This window comes from Protomyctophum bolini (genome assembly GCF_963924005.1).
Source record: "Protomyctophum bolini genome assembly, chromosome: 13".
In the NCBI taxonomy this organism is placed as follows: domain Eukaryota; kingdom Metazoa; phylum Chordata; class Actinopteri; order Myctophiformes; family Myctophidae; genus Protomyctophum; species Protomyctophum bolini.
This window is the reverse complement of record NC_137874.1, coordinates 9,153,315-9,165,470: the sequence shown is the minus strand read 5'-3', so window position 1 is coordinate 9,165,470 and position 12,156 is coordinate 9,153,315. Positions and strand designations below refer to the sequence as shown.

Sequence of the window (12,156 nt, the reverse complement as noted above, 5' to 3'; positions counted from 1 at the left end):
GTAAAGGTAGGGAGTTCCATATTTTAGACCCTCTGAAGCCTATATTAAATTGAGATTGAGACGTACGGGCATTTGGAGGTCTGAGGTGATTTGAGCTACGTGTTGGATAATCATGAACCTGAGAATTATAACAAAATAGATTATGGAAAAAGGTGGGTTTTCGCCAGTGAGCCATGAACAAATAGACCAATTTGAAGATGGTTCACCTGGTAAACACTGAGCACACCTAATCGACTAAATAAAGCCTGAGAAGAATGTCTTGTATGTACACAACTTATTGTTCTTACAGCTCGTTTCTGAAGACGGTATAATGGCTCAAGTTTGGTCTGATGAGTACTAGCCCAGACTATTACAATAATTAATGTACGGATAAATCATAGAATAATATAACATAGTGGCTACCTCAGAGCTGATCAAATGACGGGTTTTACGTAAGATACCAATACTCTTAGCAATTTTTGTAGATATAGACATATGTGATTTCCAGGATAATGATTCATCAAGCATAATGCCAAGGAATTGTGTGGAGCACACATTAGTTATGGGGATAGTATCAATATATATTTTAGATGATTTGTTCAAACTATGCGATTTAAGAACAAAACATATGAAGTTTTTAAATTAGTGATAATCTATTTATTGGACCTAAACCAAATGAACATCTTACGAAGTTCTTCATTCAAGACCTTAATAATGGTGTTGGGATCTTTATGAGAGTAGAGGACACAGCTTGTGTCATCTGCAAACAAGATTTTAGACAGTTTATCTGAGACATTTGACAGGTCATTAATATATATCAAAAATAACAAAGTCCCCAAGGTTGATCCTTGAGGCACCCCGCATTGCATGTGAAGAGGAGAATTAGTTCCATTGTAGGCTACAAATTGCTGTCTGTCTTCAAGATAACTCTTGAACCAGAGAATTGCATTGTTTCTGGAGAAGAATATGGTGATTGACCGTATTAAAAGTCCAGAAAGATACCAATAGTATTTTCCTTTCTATCTCTAGCTTTGTATATTTAATTTACTACTATAGGTGTATAAGTGCCATATATTATGTAGAATGCTTCTTTCTGAACCCGTACTGATAAATATGTTGTGCTTATTTAGATGTTCAATTAGTCTATGATAAACACATTTTTCGAGTATTTTGAATATAGCAGGCAGAATGGAAATAGGTCTATAATTGTTGAAAATGTCTGGGTCATCTTTGTGAATAGGGATAATCTTGGCTATTTTTAGTTCAGAGGGAACTATTCCCTGTTGCAATGAAAGGTTGAAAATGTGAGCAAGAGGTTGTACAATATACTCATGAATGGTTTTCAACAATTTACTATCAATATTATCATAACCTGGTGAGGAATCTTTCAGAGCAATTAGTGTCTTCGAAACCTCATCCTCTGATACCAGTATAAGTATAGGAGAGTTCATAAATTGAAGGGGATTGTGGTTACTGGATGAAATCTTGGAAGCCAAATTAGGACCAACTTCAGAAAAAAAGGCCAATGGGTGGTGCTATAGCACTAAACTGAGCTTGTAGAAACTCAAAGGACCACTTTTCAACCTTCATATAATTGGTCCTGACTAATGTTCATGATAAAATGCCACCATTTTTTTTAACTCAGTCTGTGTCTCAGTGGCTGTGGGCATATCAGACTGGATCATCACCTAGATCTGCATATACAGTATGGAGCCGTCCAGCAACTCTACATCTGACCTCTACCTCAAACCCTTAGATCTCCATATATGGAGCTGACCTGTTCTGACATTCCATGTTGATCCTTCTCTACCCGTCCATCCTCTTCTATGTCTCCCTTTTTGACCGATACCTGTCCATTCAAACTCTAGACGGGCCTTTTGACTGATACCTGTTGTTACATTCCCTTAGATGTCTAGGGCAGGGGTGCCCATGACCTCAAGTCAAAAAAGTGTGGGCACCCCTGCTCTATACTCTGTACAATTAAGAAAGAATAACATGAGACAGAGACGGTGACTGCTTGAATCATTTAGGACCTAGCAGTTAATTTCGTTTTATTAAAGACATTTCTTAGTAGCCCATGTTTTGTTATGGCTATTATGCCTGTGGATATACAGAGTGAACTTAACAATGATAAATTAATATGATAATACCTTTTTATATAATCACCAACATGAATTATATGTTTGTTATTTACAACTAGGTAGAGTAGTGTGGCGAGATGGAAAAGGGGCGACCGTACCTGTTACCATCAGGACTACTGCTATATGTCATTTACCCCAATCTTGCACTTTAAGTCAGTGGTTCCCAAAGTGCGGTCCGGGGACCCCCAGGGGTCCTTGAGGGAGTTCCAGGGGGTCCCCAGCTAAAGGATAGTTTGAACCTTATGGGTCGTCTGTAACTCTAAGGAGTGTACAAATGGAACCAAATGGTCCCCAACGGGTCCATTTGGTTCCATTTGTACACGCTCAGAGTTAAATTAACTTTGATTTTACAATATACATTCGGGTCCCAGAGATAGAAATGCCATTAAATGGGGGTCCGTAGACTAATGCATGTCAAACTGGCCGTCCTTGAAATTAAACGGGTTCATTGCTCACTGCTAGAGCTGTAAAAAATCTTGTTATGGGGGTCCCTGGCATATATTTTCAAATGGGGGTCCACAGGCTAATTAGTGTCAATTTGGGGGTCCTTGACATGAAAAAGTTTGGAAACCACTGATGTATAGCATAGTATAGTCAATTAGTCATACATTTTCGAAGTCATGGGATTGGAATTCAGTGTTCCTAAATATCCAGTAGATGGTGTAAATGTCTAACTGATCTCAACAATCAGGGGTTCTAGATTAGAAGAGGTTTTGGATTAGATGGAGGAACAATACTGTATTGGTGAGTGGGCATGTCTCCTCTGATCAAATGTAATGTTATTAATTCATAATTAGTCACAATTTATCAAATGAATGTTTAGAATGATCAAAAGTACTTTCTCACAATGTTGACTTCCATTGTTTTGATGGGGATTTCTTTTCTTTTTTATATATATATATATATATATATATATATATATTATTTTTTTGCCAGCTTGTGCCTTTATTGATAGGTTGAAAGTATACTGACAGGAAATGGGGAGAGATGGGGGGGGGGGGGGGGGGGGAAGACATGCGGCAAAGGCCATTGGGATCGGGAGTCGAACCCGCGGCACACCGTCAGGCTGGCTCAGCAGCCTAGATGGCCGCGGCCTGTTTTGATGACTTTGAAAGAAGAAAAAGATGGCCGCTCAGATGTTGGTCATGATGACTGACGGGGTCCAACAGTGTCTTGCTCAGGGACACTTTGGCATGTACTACTTACTGGGTGGCTGGCCGGGAGGCAGTGTTGTTTTTGGCAGCACATTCTCATTTGGTTTTAGTCACATTTTAGTCACCTGGACTAGTTTTAGTCAACTAAATATCATAAGATTTTAGTCGACTAAATCTACAGGTGATTTAGTCGACTAAAATTTATTTTGGCGTGCCATAAGGCCGTCGTAATGATGTTGTGAGCTTGTAGATCGGCTATTTTCAGCATGCAACCAAGTGTAAAATGACTTATGCTGGATCTCTTGTCTACTAGTCCCTTCCTAACATTTTAGTCTAGTTTTTATTTGTTGACGAAATTACGCTGGCAGAGCATCAAATCTCGTACCACCGTCTCAACATCAGTTTTTTTCCCTCAGGCAGTCAGTCTGCTGGAACAGCTGACCTTGAACTGTATTGAACTTGGTCAATTTACTCTGCACTTTTAGTTTTTGTGTTCTTTTTTTTGCACTATAGCTGTTTGTTTGTTTTTGTCCTCTATATACACCTGTTTACACTGGTGTATATAAGACTGAGAGTGCTCGAAGCTAAATAATGTCATTGTATTTACACTGTGTTTATACAGTGAACCTGTTTTGCACTCCGTCCGTGTGCGTGTTTATGTGTACACTATGTGTATGTGTTTTTCCACACACACTCCCTGGATGCCAACGATAAACCTCTGCCCCAAATTCTCCAGAACAGCCTGTTATAGCGCCACCAGGAGGCTGACTTTTGTAAAAACACTTTTTTTTTATATTACTCCTCCAGATTCTGTCCAAAAATCCCACAAATCTTTACACACTATCTCTATAGTCATGTGTTCAAGACGGATCTGTCCGATATTTCATATTCCATCCTAATTGGCTAACATTGGCTTTCAAAGTTTACAGGATTGGCCCGTTTTCAACAAAAAGCCTCAAATCATGAGCACAGCGTGCAATTTACGTGAAATCTTTCACAGACTTTCCTTCTCTAGACGGAGGAATATATCCCTGCACCCTTTTCACATTGGCCTGTTATAGCGCCACCAACAGGTGGATTTTTGCAAAACACATTTTTGGAACAAAATTTTCTAGTTTTCTTTGAATCTTTCTTTGAATTAACTCAACACACACCATCTCTCTGCTGCCTGGCTCCACAACTTCCCCCCTGAGCCTCTCTCTGCTGCCTGGCTCCACAACTTCCCCCCCTGAGCCTCTCTCTGCTGCCTGGCTCCACAACTTCCCCCCTGAGCCTCTCTCTGCTGCCTGGCTCCACAACTTCCCCCCTGAGCCTCTCTCTGCTGCCTGGCTCCACAACTTCCCCCCTGAGCCTCTCTCTGCTGCCTGGCTCCATAACCTCCCCCCTGAGCCTCTCTCTGCTGCCTGGCTCCATAACCTCCCCCCTGAGCCTCTCTCTGCTGCCTGGCTCCATAACCTCCCCCCTGAGCCTCTCTCTGCTGCCTGGCTCCATAACCTCCCCCCTGAGCCTCTCTCTGCTGCCTGGCTCCACAACTTCCCCCCCTGAGCCTCTCTCTGCTGCCTGGCTCCATAACTTCCCCCCTGAGCCTCTCTCTGCTGCCTGGCTCCACAACTTCCCCCCTGAGCCTCTCTCTGCTGCCTGGCTCCACAACTTCTCCCCTGAGCCTCTCTCTGCTGCCTGGCTCCATAACTTCTCCCCTGAGCCTCTCTCTGCTGCCTGGCTCCATAACTTCCCCCCTGAGCCTCTCTCTGCTGCCTGGCTCCATAACTTCCTCTGACGAGGACAAATCCAACATGAACACGTGTTCGGGTGCGATGTGTCCAAACAAGCTCACGATGCGGTTGTTTCCCAGCATGCAACGGCACATTCCGGGCATTGGAAAACTCCCTTTGAGCTCAACCCTCTTCCACGAGAAGGTCTCAGGGTTGAATTTTCCACATATCATTGAAGGCAAGGTGAAAGCTATCGCCACCATAGACGTACAGCTCTCCGTTGTAGGCAAAGGATGAATGACCAAAGCGTGGATTTGGATAAAGCTGTGCAGGAGGCATGCTCAGCCAGGAGTCGGTCTCCGTATCAAACACTCTGATGCTGTTGTAGTGGCACTGTCCGTCACCACTCAGGCCCCCAAATACAAACATCTTGGTCCCAATGATGGAGGCAGAGTGAGAGCTTGAACCAGGTGGTGGGGTGCCATGGGTGTTTATTGAAGACCCGACCATTGTGGTGGTGTCCAACTTGTAGATGTCAGTGAATGACACGTGGAATCCTCCATATCCGCCATGGATGTACATGGCCTTCCCCAAGACACAGGCCGAGTGGTGGGACCTCCCCGCTGGAACGCTCCCGGAAACCTCCGTGGCCGGATGATGAGCGGCGCCCTGAAGGCTCCCCTCCTGAAGCAGAGACGAGTCGGAATCTGACACGATGTTCCTCCTCTTGAAGATCTGCTCGTCCCTCTTCACCTTACGGAGCTCCTCGGCGCGTTTACGGCGAAGTTCCACCGCGTCTCTTCCTTTGTTCTTGAACATAGAAAGACGAGCTGGGGCTGAGTATTTGGGCTATACAAAAACAAAAAAAAGACAGGCTTCAGATGGCTTCTTCTCCAGGTTCCGGGCCAGGCAGGTGGTGGTACTGGCAGATGTTCTCCTCCAGGTCCGGGCCAGGCAGGTGGTGGTACTGGCAGATGTTCCACGAAAGGGGATGCTGGAGTTCCAATGAGCCATGCAGTGGGCGTTTCCAGGAATTCCATTTTCGGCAGGCAAGATGTGTTAATTATTGTCGTCTCCCCCCACGCACAATCGCAGCACTAGAGGTTTTCAATGGGTGATTGAGGGTCGCGCTCTACCGCAACGGCCAATCAGCTGTCCACTAATAGTTCTCAGGTCTTGTTTTTGTCCTCTCTTTTTTCTCATTGTATGGATTTTGGCCAGGCCAGAAATGACAACCTCCGCTCAAACCCTAACCTATAACCATAACCGCAAAGCACGGGAGCAGCGCATGTCCGACATGCGGCCGCATGTCAGACTAATGCTCCGCATGTGAGCCCTGTGCTTACAGACCAAGCTTGGTCCTCTTCCAGTGTCTCCTCTTGGAGTTGTACCTGATCTTGTTGCTGTGCTTACAGACCAAGCTTGGTCCTCTTCCAGTGTCTCCTCTTGGAGTTGTACCTGATCTTGTTGTGTGCTTACAGACCAAGCTTGGTCCTCTTCCAGTGTCTCCTCTTGGAGTTGTACCTGATCTTGTTGCCCGTCTTCATTCTGATCCACGGCGGGATGGGCCTGTTTTGCTTCTGCTTCTTGGCGAGAATGCGTTTGATCCTGAAAGTCTTGTTGGACGACATTCTAGTGTCCACCGTCCTTAACCCCACTATGGCGGTGGTCAAAGAGAAAGAAAGAAGGAAACCCAACCGGTATAGTGATGTATATCAGATACAGCCCCAAATCTAACCTCAGTGTGTCATCATGACATCAGGGACAACCAATTCAGTCAGAAAAAGGGTGCACGCCCCACTGATGTCCCCTTGATGACATCAGGGATCTCCATATAAGGGCAGAAAAGCGACATGGACTGACAGATAGAAATCTCCATATATGGGCATAAAAGGGACAAGGGACATCACGCAAATAGGTATACACTATCTATCACCAGTAAGACGCGCAAACGCAGGAAGCGAACGCAGCTGAGACCCTGCAGATCATGTCTGTCTGTCTGTCTGTGTGTCTGTCCCGCTGTTACTGTATATGTGGACCTGGCCCCTTTTGTGCCCATATATGGAGCTGAGTGATTGCTGATGCAACACACTCCATATTTGGATAGCGGGACAGACACACAGACAGACACACACAGACAGACATGATCTGCTAGGTCTCATAGTAAGTGCTCACTGCGTTCGCAACAAACACTCCTATCCTCCTGGTGGAGACCAGTGCCCCCCGCAAGGCATGTTTTCTAGTTTCTTCATGAAATTACTGATTAAAAAAAATGAAACATTTTACTTTGTTTGGGGGGGGGGGGGGGTGTATTTTGAAAAGGTAAATTAAATAATTATTATTATTTCTGTGTTATTGTTTTGTGTGTACATATTATTCAAACATTCACACCAAACTACACCATAGTTTTTCAGAAGACGGAGACAAACAGCACAAAACCTAAAGAAAAGCATGTGGAAATCTGCCAAGATAAACAACACAAGACGAGTAGGATTCTGTGTCAAAGGCCAAGTGGCGTCATTGTAAAGTGTGAAGGGTTAGTTTGCAGGACAAACGGTCAGCAGAGATGTTGAGAGGATGTTGGGAACATTAGGCTCAAACCTCAACTGACCGACCATGAAAGATAGCACGTGGTGCACGAAAGGGTTACTATATGGCTTGATGTAGTTTGTTTTGCGTGAGGTGTTGTGCACTGAATATAGGCAATAAGGTTCCCAAACTTTTTTCATGTCAAGGACCCCCAACATGACTGAATGATTAGCCTGCAGATCCCCCATTACAAAAGATATGCCAGGGACCCCCATAAGAGAAGACTTTTCATTTCAAGGACCCCCCCCCCCAGTTTGATAAGCAACAGGCTACGGACTCCCATTTAATTTCATTTATATCTCTGATACCCCAATTTATATTGTAAAATCAATGTTAATTTAAAACTGAGAGTGTACAACTCTCAGAGTTTTGTACACTCTCAGAGTTACAGACCCATAAGGGTCCATTTGGTTCCGAGCTATCATTTAGCTGCAGGGGACCCCCCCTGGAACGCCCTCATTATGTTCTACTGAAACAGTTATTATTGGTGTGTTCATACGACATATCATTTAGTTTTATTTAGGTCAGGGTAACACGTGATTGGAAACAATGCACGCAATCAAAACCATGTCGTGAATCTTTGGCTCCCCTGTGGTCTTTTGCTCCACGGGTCACACGTGTGCCTTAAATTGTGCTATAGCCCTTTTCTCAACTCTGCCAGAGAGATCAGATAAGCTCACACTTGGAGTCCTGCAACGCTGTGAGCGTGTTCAGTATCCTCCTACCTCACGTTTAGCCTTCCTGCGACGCCCCTTCCTGATGGGGCACAGAACACAACCTTGCTTACGTAAATAAGCCTGGGGAGAAAGCACAAGGAGCCAAAGGTGAGACCCTGTTGCCATATTTTACAGAGGCACACCATTGTTTTAGCTCCAGACTTATAACTCCTTGCCATGCAAAGTAGTTTCCGCTCCTGCCTTTGGCCTGAGATGATAAATTTGTTGTTTAACAGGCAGAAAGACACAATTCTTTTTTTTTGGGGGGGGGGGGGGGCAGGTGAGCTTGAGAAAGCACGTGAGACATCTGCTTCGCTAATAACTATGGTACGGTAGTCACTGGAGCTTTATTCATAAAAAACACCCAGGAACGTGCACACATAGACATCAAAAGGCCCCTGCCCTTTTACCCGTCTGTAAAACAACTGCCCTTTCCAGACCACGAATGCAGCATTTAGTACTACTACATGGTGAAAGAAATTCAAATGCCCTCTTCTCTCCTTTCCATGCCATGGCGGAATTCTTCAGGAGAATTGCTTTTTCCCCCCGAAGTGTCCTGGTCCTGAACTTGAACACAGTATTTTGCGTTGAACAAAATCCATGTTACACCGCATCTCTATAGCTAAAGAGTGCTGGTTTGAGGGTTCTGCGACCCGAAAATAGCTGATCTACAAGCTCTCAATAGAGCTCTATATATATTCGCAGCGTGACACGTTGATATATTATATATATATATATATATATATAATACAAGTTAAGCCCTTTTATCACTATACAGATATTTGGCTAATAAATAAAGCTCACAACATGTTGCATCGTGATGTGTTCAGCTATTTTAGAAAATAATTACATCTTTGAGAAAAAAAAAAAGAGTTAAAACTGTGAATATGGATGCCGTGCATGGGATTTATATTTAAGCGATCAAAAGTAATGTAAGTTTGCTATGGTGGCTCTGAAGAGATAACACTAATAAGTAATGATGATTGTTTATTCTACTTTATTTATAGTGACGTCATCATCATTCAGCTACTTTGTCCAGACCTTTGATAAACATGTATGTTTTTGCTCATATTTCAGCGGTAAGCGATACCACAATATATCAGTTCCACAGACACAGCTCGTCGTTGGCTTGCCATAATAACCGTGTTTGTGTTCGAGGGTTACGAAAACAGAAATTCCTCGCAAAAGGTGAGACTGGGAGCCACTTGCGTGGGCCCCGGACTTCCCTTTTAGTAACGCATAATAAATACACAGCACGTTCAGGATGTCCGTTTGTCCACCCTGTTTTTCCATGGGAGATCTTAGTGCACATTCACTCACTGTCATTCTCACTCTCTCTCTCTCTCTCTCTCTCTCTCTCTCTCTCTCTCTCTCTCCTCTTTCTTGTTTGCGTTCTATTTTTAGGGTCTTTTTTCCTGAAATTGTTTTTTGAAAAGTATTGCTCTTTTACGTTATTGGGTTATTCAAGGTCCGGCTGTTTGCATTTAAGCATCATTAATTAAGGTCGCTGGGTTCATGTCAGCATTTGAGAAAGGTTGAAGATACAGTTGATTATTACTTACACAAACCTAAAATCTGTCCCCTTAACCCCAATATTATATTGTACAAGAACATTCTGAAATGTTCAATGTGGCCGTTTAGAATACATGGCAGGAGGTCACTGCAAGGTGTCCCTTTCATGGAGGGGAAGGGGACACTTATTGCATTATGCCAAAGCAAATTCCTGTGTTTTACACACAATGGCAAATATAAGGAATCTGAAATTGAACAATAAATTGTAGGTGCATTTAGGTGCATGATATATATTTGGTCAATATGTACATTATTTACACATTGATCGCACAAGGGAATAAATGGACGCCCTATGGTGTCACTTATGACAGTGGTTACAATTTTTTTTTCAAGGACCCCCAAATTGACACTAATTAGCCCACGGACCCCCATTTGAAGAGATATACCAGGGACCCTCCTAAGAGAAGATTTTTTTTTAACAGCTCTAGCAGTGATTCTCAACTCGTTTCATTTCAAGCACCTCCAGTTTGACATGAATTAAGGCTACATTTGTACACTCTCAGAGTTACAGACCCATAAGGGTCCATTTGGTTCCAAACTATCATTTAGCCGGGGACCCCCTGGAACTCCATCAAGGACCGCTGGGGGGGTCCCCGGACCGCGCTTTGGGAACCACTGACTTATGAGACACAGGTGAAGCGTATCATTACCGATGACGAACAATTTCTGCGTAATTTAGGAGCCAGTCTGCGAGGGCAGGGGATGTGCTCTCATAAATAGAACACGGTGTGTGTGTGTGTGTGTGTGTGTGTGTGTGTGTGTGTGTGCAGGACCAAAGTATACGTCACCCTGTTTTTTTCTCTCACTATTATTCAAATGTCAAAACAATTTACACAAGGGGAAAACAAATAACCCTACAGGTTGGGATGTTTACAGTGTCAGTGTGGACTCACGCCAAAGCAGACCTGGGGCCAGTGTTTATATTTAAGTGTCAGTGTGGACTCACGCCAAAGCAGACCTGGGGCCAGTGTTTATATCTGGACGTCGACCGACGTAAGCTGTATTAGACAATAGTTTCACTGGTGAATTAAAAATGTAATTATAGCAAAATGGATGTAAATACAATGTCATCAAATCATTGTTTTCCAAAGGAATGGTCATTTAAAAATGAACACTGTAGTGTCTCTATAAACATTAATGCAAAGTGAAATATTTTCACATTTTTGTCTTATACTTGCTTTCCATTTTAGATATTATCAGTTTATTTTAGATCGCAGACTCAGGCTTGAACAAATTAAGGGGCACCCAATAATCCCATGCACTGTGGCTGATGTTTGAGGGCTATAATTTAACCCATTTTGACCTGAGAAAAGATTCTACAAATGTCTTCTAAATTATGACAGTTTTCTGAAAAACCCATGTCAGTAGTTCTCAAACATCTCCATGTCAAGGACCCCCAAAAATATATGTAATTTGCCGCGGACCCCCATCTGAAAACATGTTGTTAATTTCAGGGACCTTCCAGAAGCAAAGATATGAGTAAAAAAAATGTTTGTTCTGAAAGAATATAATATTCAAAGGTTTGCACCACAGTTTCACGTATAAAAAAAAAAATCAGATCTACAACTTGTAGATCTGCTATTTTTCAATAGATAAAGCATAACAAAATGCTATAGGGGTTCCCCGTTCAGAATGGTTTAACGTGGCCACATGGTATGGTGACATGAACAGCGTAGCCAGCCGTATAGGGTGTCACCAGTACTGTCAGCTCCGATGGCACAAGCAGGGCTATATGTCTTCTTCTTCCAGCTAAATAAAGCAGCAGCTTGATGGATACACACTGATAGCATAAATCAGGATATCCCATCAGGACTGACGAAGTGCTCTATTGTTTTGGTTCAAGTGGGAAGCCATCCTGACGGACTGGGAGCAGACGCGTGTGTTCTGTACTGTACTAACACGGGACAGGACATTGGGTCTCTGTTATGTTTAGTCTTGTTCTGCTGGGTCATGTCAAGACGGCTATACAGTACCGGTGTATATATATATGCTCATTTTTCTTAGGATGATGTCGAAAGGCATTGTGTCGGCGGTGAGGCTCAGTGACTGAACTAGGCCAGGGGTTCTCAACGTTTTTGGCTGGGGAGTGGGAACCCCTGAAAATGCTTTGGCCATGTCTCGCGGCCCCCGGTGGGATATATTCCTCAGCCTAGTAGGAACGCCTGTGAAAGATTTCACGTAAATTGCTTGCAAGCTGCGTTCATGATTTGAGGCTGTTTGTTCAAAATGGGCCAATCCTGCAAACTTTGAAAGCCAATGTTATAGCCAATTCCGGCCAATCACTTTTGGCGTC

General features: G+C 43.5%; 1 protein-coding gene across 1 annotated transcript; it reads right to left on the bottom strand.

The window, feature by feature from the left end:
* Positions 1–6,461: 6,461 nt before the first annotated feature.
* On the bottom strand, positions 6,462–6,617 carry LOC308326742 (large ribosomal subunit protein eL39-like; the record flags this gene model as incomplete). The annotated part of the gene is made up of 1 exon (XM_080779751.1): positions 6,462–6,617. The coding sequence occupies one exon, from the start codon at positions 6,615–6,617 to the stop codon at positions 6,462–6,464; it is 156 nt and encodes a 51-aa protein (XP_080635877.1).
* Positions 6,618–12,156: the final 5,539 nt, after the last annotated feature.